The 20382-nt window shown below is 42.9% G+C and overlaps 1 protein-coding gene across 3 annotated transcripts in view; it reads left to right on the plus strand.

Annotated features, from left to right (window-relative positions):
* Window positions 1-7527: 7527 nt before the first annotated feature.
* arvcfb (ARVCF delta catenin family member b) overlaps window positions 7528-20382 on the plus strand; it is a 110270-nt gene continuing 97415 nt past the window's right edge. For all 3 annotated transcript variants that reach the window (XM_053325131.1, XM_053325133.1, XM_053325132.1), the window contains exon 1: window positions 7528-7625. In XM_053325131.1, coding sequence (XP_053181106.1) covers window positions 7605-7625 — 21 coding nt within the window. In that variant the 5' untranslated portion in view covers window positions 7528-7604. The remainder of the gene's footprint in view (window positions 7626-20382) is intronic.

Raw genomic sequence — 20382 nt, forward strand, 5'->3', positions numbered from 1 at the left:
TGACTCCCAGAGTGGGTGCTATGGTACCCTGGGGTGCCCTGAGGGTGGGTCAATGATTCCACAAGAATTGTTAATTTCAATTGGTTTTAGCCGTGGATAGCAGCGTCTGTCTGGCAGTTGTTCATTGGACTGCCCCTTTGGTTCAGACTGAAATAACTTGTATTGGATGGTTTGCGGTTAGGGTTAGGGTTAGGGTTATATGAAATATTGTACCAAGATTCATGGTCCCCAGAGGTGGAGTCCTACTGGCTTTGGTGATGCACTGATTTGTCAAACTGTCAAACCAGCAAGTTTGTTTTTTAGTAAAATGTGACAACTATTCCAAGGACTTCCATGAAATTTGGAAAAGATATCAACTGTTTCCAGAGGATGAATCCCAATGACAGTGATCCTCTGATGCCCCTGTCCCCTCTCCAAAAAACAAAAAGACACAACCTGCATATGCAGTACAAGCTATTTACTTCTTTTATTCAGAATAACTCAGATAAGGATAGACGAGAGATATGAATTGTTTCATGTTTAGCTGAAAAGGTTGAATGTGTATGAATGTCATGTGGGTAGGGTGGGCATGAAAGGGTGCTGGAGTTTGTGAGCCACGAATCTAAAGGCAACGGAGTCCATTTCCAAATCAAATCAATGTATCATTTAGCAAGGGAAAAAAAGCTACTTCCTGCATTTCTCAACAGTAATGCTAATCTTTTATTCACCCCACTTCAACATTAGGAGTCAAGTTAGAGGAGATGGCCCATGAATCACACCGTTAACCGCTCAAGGTTGGGGGAAAGTCCTTTTTGTGTCTCAGCTCGATAGAGGGGTTGACATGGAAGGACAGGAATTTTTACTCAAGGTTGAGGTTGCACATTTTCCTCTTGTTCAGATGAACATGGAAAGACAGGTTTAAAGGGGAGGCGGTGTAAAAGCCTTTTGTACCGTGGGCTATTTATATTCCACTGGGGCGGCTCAAACCTTCATCCTTCAAATCAGCCCCAATGATGGTGGACTTAATGCCTGTCCTGGTGCACCTCCCTGCCATTTGATCACAATCCATTAAACCATTATGCTCACTAAAAGCACTAACAGGGGTATCCGAAAACTGCTCCCATTTCCACCACATATCCTGTCTTTGTACTTGCATAGGTGAACAGTCTAAATACCTCTTGAAGGGCACTGCCTCCGTCTGAAAGTCTCTGGACTGTATGGAAGTCTAAATATGTGCTTGAAGATGACCATGGTAGTCTAAACTGACTTTTGGACTTGGCCCCTGAGTTCAAAGACTAAACTGTAGCCCATGTGTTTAAAATAAAGCACCATCTCCTCTCACAGGACCGTTCCTCAGTGCCACCCGAGGAATGTGACCTCACCCTTAGCAGTGTCCAGCAGGATAACCAAACAAGGTTGGACGCTGACCCCATTCAACTGAAAGGGAGGAAAAAAAGAAACTAAATTGAAAACAGTCTCTCTAGTAGAGCTGGAGGTGTTCTTCAAAGCCTTGATTTAATTATCCTCATGAGTTTAACATACTAGTGCGACATTTTTACTACATGACTTACAAGCATGTAAATGGTCATCAAATGAGGAACAGAAGCAGCACTGAGAGTTTGCAAGAGTAAAAATACGCACTTTATTGGACAGAGCATTCCTTAAGACTGCAAATGGCAATGGCGACTTAGAGCTGAACAATTCTTTTCAATCACACCCCAGTGTGTTCTTTAATGAACATTACTACTGTACAACATGAATATTTAGGTCTCTTGCCAAGTAAAATAAATAAGTGTTCCAACCAGGCCCTTTACAGAATAAACTCTTTCACTGAACAAATACATGCAATCATGTAAACTGGCCCTGGGACTTCAGGTCAATTAAAAAATACAGATGTACATTTGTGAACATGTTCAATGTGGGTGCGGTGGAGTTGCACGCACATTCTTACTAAACACAGATTTAGACCCACAAATGAAATAGTAGACAAGTCAACTGAGAAAGGGCAATCTTAACACTCAGGAACAAACATATTGACGTTTTCTATTCTCTGTAAACCATTACTCTTTCACCTGTGTGCACTGGAGTAAATATCAGCATGTGGTTTTTTTGCAACAGGAGCTTATGCATCGCAACAGTAGTCTACGTATATACAATTACATCAGCGCAACAAAATCAAAAGCACACATACATCCACTTACTTTGCACTCTGCCATACTGACTATATGAGTTGTGGCATTGCCTCCGGCTGTGACACAGTACACAGCTGGACAGACTGTGAAAAGACTGGACATCACAGCCTGAAATTTGCAAAGCTTTGCTTTTTTTGTGTCACAGAGTTGCACTCACACACACACTTGCCCTAAAAATGTGTCTCAAGCTGAAGCCACGAGGCAGCAGCACCCCCTTTTTTTGGTGGCGAAGTGGAAAGAGGTTGGGCATGGTATGTGAACTGTCTCACACAGAGTGTCTGAGAGTGATTCTCGTTGTGTAGAGGGTGATGGTAATAGTGCAGGAATGTGTGAAAAGACTGGCACTGCTCTTGATGGCCCTCTTTCTTCAAGAACCTCATTCAAATTGAAACCAATTATACATTCCTTATATGCAAAACTTGAACTTAAACATTTTTTGGATCGATCAAAATTATAAATAAAGCTGACCATCATCACTTTTGCCAATGAATTTCCAAGCAACAACACAACTAAATTCCTAACAAGTGAATTATGTGATGCAATGGCTGAACAACCTGGCAAGAAACTAGGGATCATGAGCCAACATGTAAACATATTTCTGAGCCATGTGAGGACTGAAATTTTGCCTCTTAAAAGGAGATTATATGTTTTCCGTTTAGCTGGCCCATCTATCAACAAGAAATTTCAAAGATAAGACAGAATTCTAATGAAATTTGGTGAAAAGCTGGGCACTGGGCCATAGAATAACTGAGTACTGATCAGCATTTCCAGAAATTCCCTTCTACAACTACAGGGTTAAAGACTCTATTAAAAATCCAGAGGTTTACGAGGGTTCAACTGAAATTCAAGGTGATAGGAAAGACATCTTGGTATGTAAAGACTCGAGATGAGGATTGCCTGCTTGTCAGCCACAAACTGATTCAGATTCTGTTGTTTATGGTTGTTTCAGCATCCCAATTACGCATGACAAGATGGAAAACTAGAGAAAAGCCTAATCCTGTTATAATTGTATTACAAATCTTGCTGTGCAATTACAGTATTGTGAAATAAAAACAGAAAATACAACCTTTTGATCTGAAGTGATGTCATTTAAACAGAGCTTTATTTCCCTAAATGAAGAGAAAATTGCCTTTTTGCAAGACAAAAGCCACCAATAGATTGGACTCTAATCCTCTGCATCGCTGAGTAGCCATTTTTCAAGGGGAAAATAAAACATGATAGTACAAGTCATTAGATAAGGGCTTTTTGCAGGCTCTGCCATTGTTAGAATAAACAACAGTCAGTCTGGAGCAGAGGACATCATCTTGGCCCTATAGACTCTCATACATACATTACTTCTGTTATCACTGTCCCTATACTTTACAGAGATTGTCCCAAGAACTTAGGGTAGCAAAGTCTGTATCATCTTTAAAAATCAACTTTTGAAGCACCTTTTTCCTAGAATTGCTTTGTATTGTGCAAACTGGCTTGAATTCACTCTTGATTAGAGTTGTGTTTCCTGAGAAATGCATTTTTGGCAAAGTTGAAAAGCCTCTGAGTTTATTTTCAAAATTAGATGCCATTAAAGTCTCTTTCGTAACTGAAGATCATCAAGATTATTTTTTGTAATGAACGTTGTATATTTTCAGACCGCTAGTTGCTCTCCCTTCAGTGTACCCTCTGTATCTGCTTTCACTCCTCTTTCTTGCACACTCCCCATTTTTCTCCTCAGCTGGCATCTTGAATGGAAGCAAAAAAACATGATGTTAATAGATGCAGCTTCATTGGAGGTGTCTGGCTGTCAAGGTGTGCCTTGTTGCTGAACATTAACCTTTCTACCATCTGTTTCACACTGTACGTCCTGACAGAGTAAAGCTGACTTGCAGGAGCTTTGATTACAACTCCTGGATTATTCATACACCTTGTACATTTATTTTACAAGGCCCAGACGTGGGCTGGATAGACTCAAGAGGATATAGCATTTGTCTGACAGTAAGAGGTATTCCTGGAAACAGTCTTACCAACCTGTGATGTTGAACACTTTCCAGGAATTAGTTTGTAATTAAATATTAATGTACTGTAATCCAGTTTACCTCAACCTGCTATTTCTCATTTTACTCTAGCTTCTACATTTCCCAGAGCAGAAAGCTAATGGATGCCATGCTAACTGTATGGCATTGGTGGTCCACCAGTGTGTCATATAATCCTCCTCCACTCTGGTCAATGCTGAATTTTCTCAACAACTATTGGATGGATTAAATTTCACCCATACATCATGATCCCAGAGGATGAAGCCCCCTTACTCTAGTGGTACCATGGGTTTAACATTTTTGACCTCTAGTCATATCTCTATTAGACAACTATTGGATGGATTGTCATGAAATTTGGTGCAGCTTTACTGTAAGTACCACAAACTTCCACCAATGGGTCAAAGTTCATGAATATTATCAAGATAGAAGTAATGAAATCCTTAAAACAATTAAAACCCAACATTAAAGCCTAAAATGGACACAGGTACGTTGCATACAGATTTATAGAGAATATAAAGTGTAATGCTCCTTTTCTCATCCGCTCCCATGAGTATTCCAAAGCTCTTAATGGATTTTTGAACATGAAACTCACTTAATGCTTAAATGACTTAAATGGAACGTGATATTGCAAATCACATAAGATGAAAGGAACACACCATAGTTAAAGTCATGAGACTTGTGTTTTTAAAACCACTTCTCGAAGGTAATGTTGTCTTAATGGTATTGTTGAATGGTATTGTTGAAAGTAAATAGATCTAAATGTAATGGCACATGGTGGGCCAGGTCTTTCATTAAGAGCAAATGGAGCAGTAACGTCAGGGAGATGAAACAGCACTGCCAGGCTTGTGGAATGCGAAACCTCAGCCATTTCCCCTCCATTTGGGATTTCTCCTCTCTGTTTTTTTTTGTTTTGTTTTTTTTTTTAGTCCAGTCATCCCTTTTTTTCCCTTCTCCTTTCTGTCCAGACTTCTCTCAAAGTTGTCCTTAGTTAAGCCTCCATCTACGTTATTAGATTAACATTCCTCCTCAGCCTTGGTCACAGTCATAGATATCTGAATGCAAATTCTTTCACGCACGTCCCACCCCTCCCTTATATCAAGTGCAGTGAGGGGAACAGGACAAAGAGGTGGAGAAAAGGAGCTGTGTGTGTATATGTGTGTGTGTGTGTGTGTGTGTGTGTGTGTGTGTGTGTGTGTGCAGGGTGTAAAAATTTGCAGAGTATGGGGTGCCTTCGCTTCAATGGGGACAACTTTTTGTTTGTGTGAGCCCCTGTTCATCTCCCCCCTCTCTCTCTCTCTCTCTCTCTCTCTCTCTCTCTCTCTCTCTCTCTCTCTCCCTCCCTCTCTCCCTCTCTCTCTCTCTCTCTCTCTCTCTCTCTCTCTCTCTCTTTTTCCTCGACTCTCTCTGTCTATGCCAACAAGGGGGAGGGGTTGACGGGTTGACAGACAGACGCAGCTGGAGTGCATAGAGGGAGCTGGTCCCACCCCACTAAGATGCCAGAGATAGAGCGAGGGACCTAGACCCTCTCTGTGTGTATGTGTGTGCATGAGAGAGAGAAAGCAAGAGAGAGGGAGAGAGAGAGAGAGAGAGAGGGAGAGAGAGAGAGAGGCGAGAGCTCCTGCTGCCTGTCTGGGAACCCTCCATTCTACTAACACACCTCCTCTTTCCCCCTTTTCTCTCAGCCCTGGAGGTTTTTGTTCTCTCTCTGGCTAACTTTTTTGTTGAGTGTGTGTGTGTGTGTGTGTGTGTGTGTGTGTGTGTGTGTATGAGTGTGTGTGTGCACAGTTCACTTCAGCTCCGGTCCTTTTCTTGGATTGCTGCTTTCGTTAGAGAAGAGGGATTCTGCAGGGGCAACGGCTCCCTTTGCACCCTATCTCTCTCTATTCCACACATACAGCATCTCTGCAAAGCTGAAAGTGGGGTCCCTCTTTTAGCTGTCCAACCAACAGATAGCCAGAATTACACCGGATGTATGGCGTTTCTACCTTCAAAATAAAAGCACTGTTATTGCTTAGAAAAACACATTTTTGAAGCTTCGAATGGAGAGAAACTGCAGACACAAGTTCCCTGCTTGATATTTCATGTCACCTTTATTTAGGAAAATACTACTTTGTAATATTGAAGTATTTTCATGTTACCAACAAGGAAATACTAGCATTTATATATGCACAGCAGAAAAAATATTTTATCTAAAAAACAAACATTTTCCTCACTTCTCTGGTGTGTTGGGAGTTCTATCATTTTTAAGAGCAATGTTTGAAAGAGCATCTTTAACATTCAGCTTTTCTGTCGCACCTTATTCTGAAATGGATCAGTTTATCACATTAGACGAGTTAAAGAGCTATATGGATCATTTTACTTACTTACATACTTAATGTATGTAACAACACAGAATCTGGCAACTACTATTAACAACAACCTTTACAAGAAGCTTTGTATGTGCATGTTAATCTGAGCAGCAGTTTTATTTGCTAGTTTAGCTCACTCGCCAAGTTGAGAGGCTGATTTTGATTTGAGATCAATTCTAAAGAAATTAATCTCAAGTGTCAAAAGATATGTTATTGGCCCATTTTCATCTTAAAGGTGTGTAGAAATTAGTGGCTTCTAGTGGAATTAATTGGACTTGGCATAAATGTAATATGATATTGATAAGTATGTTTTAAGTAGTGGATAATCACCTCAAAAGAAGATTTGTGTTTTTGTTAACTTAGAATGAGCCTTTTATATCTACACAAAGAGCAGGTTCCCCTTCCATATTGCATTACCATGCTTCTACAGTAGCCCAGAATGGACAAACAAAATTAGTCCAGCTCTTGAGTTGGACCTTATGCATATTACATTAATTCTTCCAGGGTGGTGGTTGTGGTGGGGTATCTGCAACCTCACCATAAATCTTACACACTGGTCCTTTAACCCAGTGGAGGGTTTTTCACAATATTTTTGCTTTTAGTTTATTATAGAATGTGTATGAAACCCATGACCAATATTTTGTCACTATGTTCCCTATGGATGGAAGGATAGTGAAAAGACATAATTTCCATTCACAAATATGCCTTCAAGCTGTAGTTACTAAATGATATTCAACCCATGTGCTCGGCTCGATTTTTGTAAAGCGCGTGTTGTACTCGCGCGTTTACGTTGACAGGCGCGGAGCTGCACTTCCTGCGCGCGCGTGGTGAAGTGCGTGCGGCTTGACGAGGCTGCTTAGAGGATGGCTGCCCGCGTCTGAGCTGCTGCCTCTGCGCTCACAGAGGGGACACTCAGCGTAAACAGACGAGGAAAAACGCGAAGGAGACGAGAGGTGGAGAGGAGGGAAAGAGACAAACTTTTTTCGAGAGGAGGAAATAGTTGTCTCACCTTTTTTACCCGGGAGGTTTTTGGGATTTTTTTTTTCGGGAACGAAAAAAAGGGGGGATTTTGGACCATGCCTGCTGAAGTGAAACAGGTTAGTGTTGGATTTGCCTGCCGGTCTCCTCTCATCGTATCTTCAGCCTATCTGACTCTTCTTCTCTTTCACCCCATTAGACTAATTCATTCAACATTCTTTTGGATTTCGTTGCACATTTAAAAATGTATCTTGGCACTTGACATATACATTTTTTAAACCCAGTTTATACCGGAGCAGAGATTCTCAGATGTATCGATGTCCTTCAGGATGATGGTGCGCGCGCGCGTGTGTAGTGTGTGCACGGATGTGTAATCTGTGTGCACACGTGTGTTCATGTACACAGCTCAGACTGCTGCATGACATCAGATATAGTCAACACTATGTACTTACACCACTTACTGACTATTTCATGCTGTAAATAGTCATGACTGTGGGATATGTTTAGTGGTGGTCCTCTGTGTGTGTGTGTGTGTATGTGTGTGTGTGTTGTGGGGGTGTCTTGCAGTAGACTAAAGCAGTGCTGTGACTTATGAGTTGCCTGACACATTCATGGGCTTAGATGTGTCAGTATCACCTATTGAATAACGGCTGTGATCATGGGATAAACAGTGTAAGTATTGAAAGTTTGCCCCCTGATCATCGCCTGCGAGGCTCTGAATGAACCCAGGCCAGGATTTATAGCCTGGGCTGTAGTGCCAATTGTGTGAGAGACATGGCATTAAACCCTTTTGTCTTTCACTTGCACAGATACCGCAGGAATGTGCTTTTGTTAGCTCTTGCGAGTGTGTTGCCGTGTCTGTGTGGGTGTGTGCGTACCAGGGCATGATGTGCATACATTATTGGAAGTGTTCCCTGTGTTTGAAGCGCATCCACAGGCAGCCTACACCATCACAACGCTCTTTTCCCCGCTGAGCTTGGCAGCACTCAGATGCACAGAAAAAAAAGAGAAAAAAAAGGGAGACAGAAATCCAAAAAAGAAAAAAAGTGGAGGATTGAATAAGGTCAACTTCTCATCAGTACCACTCTCCTCTGCTAGGAGAGAGGTGGAGTTACCACCCCCCCCCCTTGTCTGATAGACAAAAACATTCTGCCAGCTCTCCACATTGCTCTGATAATAATACTTTAACAGTTGCCCCTGTGGATGAGTGCCATCCCGATAACTGGAGGAGCCTCTGCCAAAAAAAGAAGAAGCTGTTTTCCCTCACTCACACACACTTTGTTTTTTTTCCCCATCCCTTTGGTCTCAAGGCTTTACTCCAAGTGCGAGCCGATGGATCAAAAGCAGGGCCTGTCACTCAAAAGTTGCCAGTGGGAATCCTGGCTTGGATTATGTGAATGGGAATGAAATGCGTGTCAACAAGCAGAGTGTATGTTCTCTCCAGATGTATCCCAAAAATGGCTGTGCGGAGGTGTAGATGCCCCTCTTGTCCATGACCCCCGTAAAACTTAAATGGTTGGCATACTTCGGTGTAGGCCTGCATCGTGGCGTGACCTTTTCAACTCAGCTGGACATTCCTCAAGTAGGGAGCACCTGCTTGGCCAGTGCTACAGGGAAAGAGGTCAGTGTTTGTCCTCGTCACACTTAAGCAATAGATGGATCGATTTCGGTTGTCCTTTTTGGCTATTACTTTCTATCATTGATGTTGGGCCTTTAGTAACAGTGTGTAACAGGAGTCATTTGAACTCCTTCAAGCTTCCCCTTTCAACAGCGATGCTCTGTACTATATCCTCTACGTCCCTGAGGGTGTCTGATAGCTCAAACATCAGTTCTTATACTCAGAAGAATGTAGATAGCAAAGGCAGATGAGAGGGATGCTGATCTGCTTCGACCTCATCTTAATACTGCAGCAGAGCTTACAGTAAATGAGTTTTAGCCTACTGAAGATTACTGCATAGCCCTCAATTAGTGGGGGAGACTGCATCAGACTACGTCTGAGTTAAATATAAACTGGCCTTTTATTTTAGAACTTTACACCGGCGGGGTAGCGCCCAAATCCTCCATATTTAGTTGCTGAGTCCGTCGCATCCCCTGCTCATGAAAAATAGAAAAACAGATTTGTCGTGAAGGAGAAAGGAAAACACTATGAATAATCCAGTAGTCCTCATCTTGCCAAGGTCTATCAAAAAACCAACTCTGCTCTTCCTCCGCAGCAAGAAGGACCCGTCTGAATAACAAAATAATTCATCTGTGATTCAGCCAAAGACTAAAGGAGGTCTTGTCTTCAGACTGCGGATTACTGCCAGATTTCTGACAGCTAGTGGGGCTTTCAGCTGCAGCAACTGAGCCCCCCCCCACCCCCTCCCCTCATGGATGCTGTTTGATTTCTTAACGAAATTAAAAAGCCTTCAAACTTCTCTCCATCTTTCTTCTTCTTCTTTATTTTTTCTTCCGCTGGGATGTTTTTGTAAGACGGCTTGATCCTCGCGTGTTCTTTTCCTGTTCCATTCCTCAGGCTACCCTTTTGTGACAGCAGTAGATTTTTGTGCCGATCAATATTTGAAGACATGTGGAGCATGAGGAGCGGCATTGTTGCTGGAGTGGAGGTCGTACCATAATAACGTCAATGACCGGAAACATATGAAGTGTCAATAGCTGAGAGGAGTGCATCAATGAAGGGTGCAGATTTACTGGTGGGGGGGGGCCATGCTGTCGGGAGGGTGGGTTGGTGGGTGGATGGAGAGAGGAGGGGAGGGGTCATGAGTGCTGTTGTGTTTTGAAGGCCAGGGGATCTTGGAGGAGGTATGATCATATGGTGGTGGGTGGTACCAGATGGCCTTCCCATCACGCAGCCTGTCCATACTCCCCATGTTTCCCATACTGTTCTCCATGGCTGCTCTTATCGCATGACCCATGACACAACGCGGCTTGACATGTTACAGTATCTGTCACCCTGCCTGCCATACAGCCGCATACTTCTTTCCATGGCTGCCTGTAATTTACATGTGAACAGCTGAGTCCATATATGTATCTCAACATGATAACTAACACTCCACCAGCCACATGGCTCCCTCACCAGCACCCACTACCCTATATATACAGTATATATATATATATACATCTTGCACACAGTGGCTTGAACAAATAGTTTGCAAATACTTCTTTATGATTGATGAAAATAAGAAGAAAACAAAATGCATTCTTAGTCTCATTCTCATATCATTAACTCAGTATGCTCATGATTTTTGTTGCGTTTATTTAATGTTACCATCCTCATAAAGCAACAGAAGCCAAGCATTGTTGTTATTATATATTATAGATTGTTAATCTACTATAAATCTAAAATATTTCAGCTACTCATCTATTAAGCTATTTAAAGATCTTTGGCCTCCAGGCATTTTTTGACTATTTTCTGACAAATCTTGCTAGAGTTGAGACGTTACAGGAAACGAGAGAGAGAGAGAGAGAGAGAGAGAGTTGGAGGGAGGAGGGCCTGGAGGAGTTTTTCTGTGTTTGAGTACAGAAATCATGGTTGAGTGCTATCTAAAAGATTTTCAAAGGCATAGCTGAATATGATGCTAATTTCGACAACAGCTAAACTCTCACGAGATTTTCAGACACGATAACAAACATAGTGAATCAAGCGATAGTTAAAGAAAAAAGTTATGTCCCTGTATAATCCTTTTCATGATGTTGTCAGACACTTATAAAAAAATTTTGAGCCTTTTAGTGACAAAAACAAACACTTGTAGTGGGCGTACATTGACAGGATCGCTCCATAGGCTCACATTGCAGCCATTTAGTCACTGGATTCCTCTTTTATATTACATATTGTGATGTGGTCATATGCTATGCTTCTAAAACTATGCTGCCATGACTGTAGTTCATATCTGAAAGACAGCTTGAAGTCTCCCGATGCAACACTATCCTGGACATCTGGTCCACCAAGTGGGTTAAAACAAACATTAAGAATTATGTGCAAATGCTATTTGACCTCAGCAAGTATTACCAAGCCCTATACATAGTATACTCTATGTTCCTGCTCTGTATCATATGAACATGCCCTCGGGTTCTTAGTGTTTACTCTGTGGATGTGTACTGTGGAACACTAGTAGGGGTCTGTGCCACTCAAGCCCTGGCACCACAGACCCCCCTCACCCCCTCTCTTCTCCCCTTTCCTTTGGCTTCCCCTCTATCTGTCCTAACCTATTTGGCTGGCTGACAGTGTGACCGATGCAGACCTGCACTCGTTCACTCACTGTCTGACCACTGGCGAGAACCATAATGCTCTCACAGCTTTCATCATCACGCTGATGGAATTAAAAAAAAAAGTGAGTGGCAGTAAATTGGAAGGCTGGATGGGGTGGGGGTGGGGTGGTGCTGGGGGGTGCTGGAGATGGATGCTTTCATACCGCTATGTTTGGAAATGGCATTGGGGAGAAAAAGCGGCATTAATGAGACGGCAGCTTATTATCTCGCTAGAGCTGTTGTTTCTTTTTACCTATTCAGCTCTACAGCGTGCCTATTATCAGAAATGTGTGCAGGATGCATACAGTATGAATCTTTTTACACATGCATGTATTTCATGCACATCCCCGCCAACATTATACCGCGTTCCCCTTTTGTGTAGCAACACAAGCAGCTCCCAGTCAGCTATTAATGATGACTTGGCTGATCAAGACTTGTTTGTGCTTTTCCTGCTGCCAAATTTGGTTAATCCTCCAGAGGTAAGGTGTAGACATGGTGTCAGCCCACTGTTCCTTACACACACACACACACACACACACACACACACACACACACACACACACACACACACACACTGGAGGCAACAGAGGAACATCAATTGGATCCCCAGCTTATTTACTCAGTGTTTGTCTGCAGGGTACGGACAGGCCTTGCCCTGTTTATAAGGGAGTGGGATTCATGGTTTCCCTGACTGTGTCCAATAAACACCTTCCTATCTGTGCTGCTGGGAGCGAGCAACAAGAGCCATGTTTCTGATCGGGCAGATAAGAAAGCCACTTGCCTCAAAGAGAGCTGAAGAGACTCGGTCGCACGGTTGACCGGAAAGTTGGGGAAGTAGAGATAAAGTTTTCAACAAAGTTGTGCTAGTGGCCACATCAAAGCTGTAATTATTGCAGTGACAATATTTACATGATGATCTCATATCCTAATGGCGGCCAGATTACATAATGACAACAATTTGTTTGTTACACAAGCTGATGCTCTGATTTGAGAGATATAAAGACCAGTGTGCCTTGATCTGTCAGTTCTGATAATTACTGTTGCTGTCAAAAAATGTTGTACTGTTAATGATGGGAAAACTGCCAGGGAGCAGAAGACCAGTTTCATACAGGAGCAGACTGAAGGTATGAGAAGAAGATAAGACCCCCTCTGTTCATGACCCAATCTGCTGCCATGTCTACCTACAGTCGTCTTAAATGTTGCATAGGTGTGTATGTGCGTCTGCGAGTGTTTGCATGTGTTTCCACTGTGTCTGGATTTCCAGCAGAGACTACGGTTGAAGTCGTAGATGTGACAGTTTCTCAACGTTATGGATAAGATCTATGTGATCCTTAAATCTCGTGATTAATGACACCACGGGCTGCAAATCTTTTCCCAGCATCTGCACCATAGAAAAACAGCTGGCGATGGTGCGTGTGGATGTATAGAGGTGCTGTTGTGGAACTTGATCCTAATGGATGACCAGTACTGTAACTGACTGTCTCAGTATAATATTGATAATACAGATTTAATTTGCCCCAAGGAAAGAGAACAATCATTCCAGTGTACTGTATGAGATGGATGCAGAAACAGTGCACGTGATGGGTCAGGATGGGTTAGTGGCTGATTGATCAATTGATGTGAACCTTAGACCATAGAGAGTTCTTGAAGACAGCACAGTTGAAATTCATTCCTCTTACTTCTTCCTTCCTCTGTCTGCACTCCCTGCCGGGAATACTGCTGCCACCCAGTCCTTCACTTTGAGAAGGATCTGCTTCTGGGGCCTTTTGAAAGGAACTGGGGCTTATTTGACAGTAATGTATAGTTCATAGAGGCTCCACCCCTTCTATCCTGCAGCTGGGGACCTCGTAGAGGGGCCCTGAGGGGGAAGGTCAAAGTCCTCATAAAGCTTCCCTCAACCAGAAACTCAGGAACAAACGCCTCCCTACTTCTCCCTTTCTCTTTTTAACCCCCTCTGGTACCTTCCACATTATACTATGCAGCACGCACTGCAGCCATTGGGGGGCTGGGGAAGCAAAAGATGGCTTGTCTTGCGTGTTTAGTCTGGAACTTTCTTTTAGAGGGATTAGCCCACTTCCTGCCTCTGGGCTGGCCACTGGAAGCTGACGGGATGCCGGGGAGAGCATCGATCCGCCATCATCGTACCATCTGTCTCATGCTGCCTCTTGGGATTAATGGTTCCCTCTGACAGCTCTTTAGTAGGGCTCTATCAGTGCCGGCTGACCATTCAGATTACACTGACATGTGGCAGGGCGACGAGCTGAGGCATCCTCGCCTCATCAGCATCAGCATCCTGGTGCTGCAAGGAGTTATAGAAATGAGGATTTGGCCCATGATCAATTTCACTTTAAAATTAAATTAGAGGAATGATTTGAATCCACTTTTTGACCCTGAATTATCAGTAACACAACACATATTACACTGACCTAACCTGAAATTTGTGGTTCTGAAGAATTGACAAGTTCAATGAGGTATACATCTGTAACCATCTTACAGTACCAACTCAACTGTTTTTGAACATTTTAAGTAACAATCATCAGCAGTTGCAGTCAAATAGACAAGAAACTCATAATTGCAGTGTAGATAATCCTGATTTTATCAATAGCTGACGTTATGATTGAATAGTGGTTCTGTTAAGTAGTTTATTTGTGTTTTTTTGTTTCTACAGTACATGTTGGCTCACCATACCTAAAAAAACAGCCAACATCTAACTGTAGAAGATCCATGTATTGCTCACTCTGAGTTCAGTCACAAAGCCTGCAGGGAGTTTGAAGAGAGGACTGGCCGTTACTGACATACTGGCGGTTGAAGTGCACTGATGAGGTCCGGCACTTCATTAGAATGCTGTTCTGAGCCTTGCAACACACAGTAGTGACTGTTACTGCTGATGGCTGGGGTCCAGGGAGAAAAATAAAAGAGACGCAACAGAGGGAGAAAGAGAGTGAGAGGGAAAGTCCAAACCACTGTAAGCTGACCGGCTTTTGGGGCCACAACGGTCCCCTGTACACACAGCCTCTGCTGTAACAGCCACGGCCCTGGCCCCAACGCTGCCTACACACAAACATTATGCTAACCAGTGGCAAGAGTTCAGCCAAACCGAAACAGACCTCCTAAAATGGGAAAGACAAACGAGTTCCTGGCATTCTTAGCGCTGTCGATTCTCCACGCAGACAACAGTTTGTACAGTTCGATGGTTTCTACAATAGAGGCATCCAGACACTGGGCTGGCTGTCATATGCCATTACATGTGATGGCACAGCATTGTTACTCTACTGCTCATCTTCTCTTAATATGTTCTCAGCCCATTCCCAGAGGAGCCACCAGTGAACAATGGAGTGATGCGCCTCCTCACACATTCCACAAGACTCTATTGAGCAGTCTATTGAACCTCTACCGCATACGTGGCCTGCGCTGGCTGCCGGGTGCTCCGTGAAAAATACCATCTCGCCCCATCACACCCCCTCATATTTAATTTGTTTGGAATGTGTAATAGGCTGTGAAGTGGAGCGTGGTGCAGTGTTGATTTGTGCCAACCAGGTCTGCGGATATGGAGGGACAGGTGCCAGCCATCCGTGGAAGGTGCTGTACTTAACACTCTGCACTGGGTTGGAGAGTGTACAATCCTGGCCCTGTGGTGTAGGCTTTCAGAGCTGCCAGTATCCTGTTGCTTCAGCCAAGCAAGCTTTTAGTTTGGTAATAGGACATTGTAGCTGTGTGTTCTTTTTCTGAAGAGGGGGCAGCTGAAAGTTGGAGAGAAAAAGGTTGTGTCAGGATTCAAAGGCGAGTAAAGCCACGGCAGACATGAAACACAGCACGAGGGACTCTCTTTCTGTTGTAACTCAATCCCGCACAATTAGGGGGGGGTTCATACCCGCAGACAGATAGAATGAAACATGGAGAAAGCAAAACAAAATTTTGAAATACACCAATTTTCTCACTAGTGGTCTAATTTTTCTACAGCTATTATACTATGCTATCAACATTAATTTGTAAATGATATACCCATTTAGTATTTTAAATGTTGCGGCTTCAATGACATTAGATAATAATATACTTGGAGCATGTCAGGGATGAAGGCATGGAGAGAGAGAACAGTCATGACCTGATAGCATGGGTATTTTCGCTGCTGAGCCCTTTACTGAGCCATGAGAAGATGTTGTTTTCCATCATCATTTCTAACCCTAATCCTAACCCGCCTGTTACTCTAGACATTTTGACATTTGATATTCAAGATATTCATTGACAACTCACAATATCTGTAGAGTGCTTACTTTGATCTTTAATATTGTAGTGTCCTTCATCTGACTAACTACTGATGAAATGCTTAGTATTTTACAAATTATAGTTTATTTGAGTAATGTGGGTGCTTATACAAAAACAAAAAACGAACTAAATGGGTTTTTATTTATCTTTATAAAAAGACAGTGCTGCTGGGCGGTGGACAAGTAATGCAATCGCTGTATGCCCGAACACTGTGTAACTCTGACTACCATAGCAAGCCTAACAGTGACATAAATAGCTCAAACCTCTATGTCTGCGGGTGTCGGTGGTTTTATCTGTGCTCGCAGACGTTGTAGGAGAAAAAAAAATAAAGCTTTGAAGATTGATGCTGCAAGTACATTGCCTATAAAACCCGGTGCTGAGGAATAACAGTCTATATTTTCCTTACTGGACCCTTGGATGCCATCACCATTACACTCACATGGGTATTTATTTCGCTATGGATGTTCTAAGTTGCCATTGGTTACCAAGCTGCTTTCCTTGATCCTTAGAGATTCGTGGAGGGTCTCAATTTAACTCTCTGGCTGGTCAGCAGCTGTACAAGAGCATGTTTTTTTTTCCTTTTTTTCTTTTACCTCAGATTTAGAATGTGTGGAAAAGAGTGCACTAAACCCCACGAAGTTCTCAAAGTTAAGCAAACAAGGCCTGTTGACACAGACCTCCTTGAGTTTCCAAATTCTTTCCATCATATTCTAGTACAGTTAAGAGAGGCTTAATCCAATAAAACCCACTCTTCGCCTGTTTTGTGCTCTGTCTCTCTTGAATCCGGCTCTTGAGTGTATGTGTTTTCGTGGGGGGTTGGCGGGGGGGGGGGGGGGGGGGGGGGGATTTTTGTGAAGGAGTGGCCAGCTGCAGCCTCTGTTGTTCAGGCCACAGGGGAACACAAGGAGTGTTTTTGGGGTCACGGAGCAGCTACATTCCACATTCAAATACTCAGATGGGAGCAGTCATTTCTCAGTCTGCTCCAAACCATGACCCACCTCCACTATTTTCTCTGTCACTTATCCACAGTCCGTCAAGCACACTGTCCCTGAAACACTGGTGCTAATTAGTGTCTGTGGCTGGCCAGCAGCACATGTATCAATGCCCTCCTTGTGCAGTGCGTTAAGCGTCACTTGCCGGTGAGCCAGAAGTCACGGGAGACCAGACTGAGTGCTCCCATTCCTTGATCCCTCATGTTCTCACGCCGCTCATGTTGTGACTTTAACAAGCCCTTGTTACGGTCTAGTACTGCTTACGGTGATGAAAGTGAAGTGCACTGAGTGTTTTATTACCTTCTATTTTAACTTGCAGAAATGATGGTATTTGAGAACGTGACATTTTTAAGAGGGAAATGAAAAAATTACTTAATTTTAATTCAAGTCCAAGACATGCAGTCAATGCCATGTAGTAATACAGTGTTTGACTCATTGGACTCACAGACAGATGAAGTAGTCAAGATACAGTATCAGGAATATGCCAAACCAGAGAGCAACTTTGAAAAATGTGCTGCTTTTCTGATGTTTTTATAAAAGGATAGTAGTTGCAATGAGTCGTGTCCTTTACCCACACTCTGTTATGCATTGCCCATGGTCCATTTCAGTTCTCAGGTGTCTGTCTTTGCTAATACAACAAACACAGATACCCACACACAGCAGCAGCTCTATGTTGTCCTTCTAGGCTGAAGCCCAACCAGGCCCCATGGGTGCCATACCACCAAGCCCTCACTTGTTAAATGTCCTCACAGATGAAGGCCTTATCCAGTAATGTACTAAATTTTGTAGACATTGAATTGAGAATGTGTTTACAGGTAAAATGATCAAATGGAGATTCTTATAGATCCAGTGAATTAAATACTTGACAAATCAGTGCATCGATGCAAAATCCTGTACCAAAGAACTTTCACACAGGTGAGAGCCATCCAGTGTTGTAGCATATTTTCTAGAAATTCAAAAAGATTAAATCATTAAATGTGAATGTTGGTGGTTGTCTGACCTACACATATATCAACATATAGCTTAGCCCTACTAATCACATAACATGTTATTATTTAGTGATGAGTTTAACAGCATTGGCATTCTCAATAGCAGAGTATGGATAGTGTTCCCAAGCTTTTCAAATAATTCAGTTTTAGTGTTCCACCAATAATTTGATCCTGATATATTGTGGATTTCAGCTTTCGGAATTTATTTCAGTAATTTATTACTGCTGTATTTTTTGTAGTGCTGCATTTTTACAAATTATGAATATGCAAATATGTTCATGTTCTGCTATATTAGTGATGACAAATTGCCTGCATCCTCCAAAGAGTCCAGAATTATTCCAACCAGTTTGTCTGAAATATATGGTCAACGCAGCATGGGCTGAGAGTTGGTACCAGATCTGTGGGACGGTCTTCAAAGGGAAAGCTATTGTGTCCCCCGCCACATTGTGGTGTGGAAATCCCAGTGGGCACGTGCACAGAGACCGATCCGAAATTACAGGCCTCCGTCCACACTCTGCAATCTGAGGCTTGCAGGCAGCAGGACTGGCACGATGTCCCCAGCCCTCCGACCCTGGAGCCCCCAAAGCCACAAGCTGCTGCTGTTGCGCTGCACTCCAGTCTCTGTGGCAAACAAGCCTCCTGTCTTCTCTCTCCAACACACACCAACAAACCTAATTAACTTTCCCTTTCAGCTGAATGCTCCTGCCTCTCATCTACCACAGCTGCATACTTTCCCCACTACTTTGAATACTTCTTCTTCCTGTGTTGGAATTCCCAAACCACAGCTATGTATTGCCAGTTCTAGGCACCTGATCTCTTGTTGGGTTGTTTCAAAGTTGGGTGTATTATATTCAGCTTGGCCTGTTTTGAGCTTTGAGTGGGGCAGATATGTGTAGTAAGACTTCCTGAGCCTTTTCACTGTAGATAACTCCGTGTCTGCAAGATGGAAGTTGAAAAGTAGTTCTTCCTAGGATATCTGTGATACAAGGACTCCATGTTTCTGTGTTTGTGCGCTTTGTGAATGCTGAGTGAATGTTACAGATGCTTCTTGTGTATGAATTCCTGTGTATATTTGGCAGTGTTTATGAACTTTGCTAGCGGCAGCACTGCAGTATTGTGCAGTGAGGTTCTGAAGTGGGTCAAACTCTCTGTAATGTCGAAGCTCCTATTCACTCTCAGAGGAGCATGCGAGGAAAAAAAAAACAGATAGCCAGGAGAAATGTGCCACAGGCAGACTTTACCATCACTGTGACTAGACACATTTCTGTCCCCTGTGGACATGGAGAAGCTAAAAATGATAAAAGATACCTGCATACTGGATTACTGCTCCCTTGGTGATGTATTCAGGAACTCATCCATCTGTCTTTGTCATGAATATTTAATAAGTTGGATGTGAGAATACTAGTTCTCCTGTACTTTTCACTGGTGTCACAGTAAGTCTAATTTGTTCAAGAACATTCTTGTTTTCATTGGAATGAGAAGGTGTGTATCTGTGTGTGTGTGTGTGTGTGTGTGTGTGTGTGTGTGTGTGTGTGTGTGTGTGTGTGTGTGTATTTGTGATGGAGTGAGAATCTTATCTATAAAGGAAGGATAACTGTCTGTCTGTTTGTGTGTATGTATGTGTGTCCTTTACATATCTCAACAATCATTTATCTGTTCTACTTCATACTTGGCAGATGTATTGCTGTGGAGTCAAGGAAGTGCAGTGTCAAGTGTGAAGTTGTTTGGATGAACGGTTCTTAAGAAATATACAAAAATACCTCATAAACATGGAGAATGACTTGAAAAAGTTGAAGAGACTTACACTCTGCTATTGAACTGTGAACAAAACTTACTGCAGGATGTTTCTGACACGTTTTCAATGGGCACTGCAGTTCCTGCTGAAAAACAAAGAATCCCTGTCTGTATGTGTGTCTCTCGCACATCTGGAGAACTGTTCATCAGATCGACTTCACACTCAGCGGGTGTATTGCTGCCGCGATTGGTGCAATTTGGGCACGTGACATTTTAAATATTAACAAACTTTGAATAAACAAGCAAACAGTGAGCCCTCAAGTGCAGGCGGGGGGGGGGGGGGGGCTGTTTGATGTAAACACTGTCATCTCACAGCGGGGCAGGGCTTCTGGTCTATGGCTGTCTGAGTGGGTTAAAAGACATGCACCCCACTCAGTTCAACAGCCTCAGAGAAAAGACACAGGAGAAAAATAAACACAGGCAGAGGCAGTAAAACTAGCCAATAGGAATGTAGACACTTTTGATTGGCAGTAGAATCAACCAATGGAAGGCTGTAAACTGCTTCTACCTTTCAACCTCAGTTCAGTCTCACTGGTGAAGTCTCTGTCTGGATCAAAAACGTGTCATTAAAATGGATAATTCCTCATCAT

The sequence above is a fragment of the Scomber japonicus genome, chromosome 9 (genome assembly GCF_027409825.1).
Source record: "Scomber japonicus isolate fScoJap1 chromosome 9, fScoJap1.pri, whole genome shotgun sequence".
In the NCBI taxonomy this organism is placed as follows: Eukaryota; Metazoa; Chordata; class Actinopteri; order Scombriformes; family Scombridae; genus Scomber; species Scomber japonicus.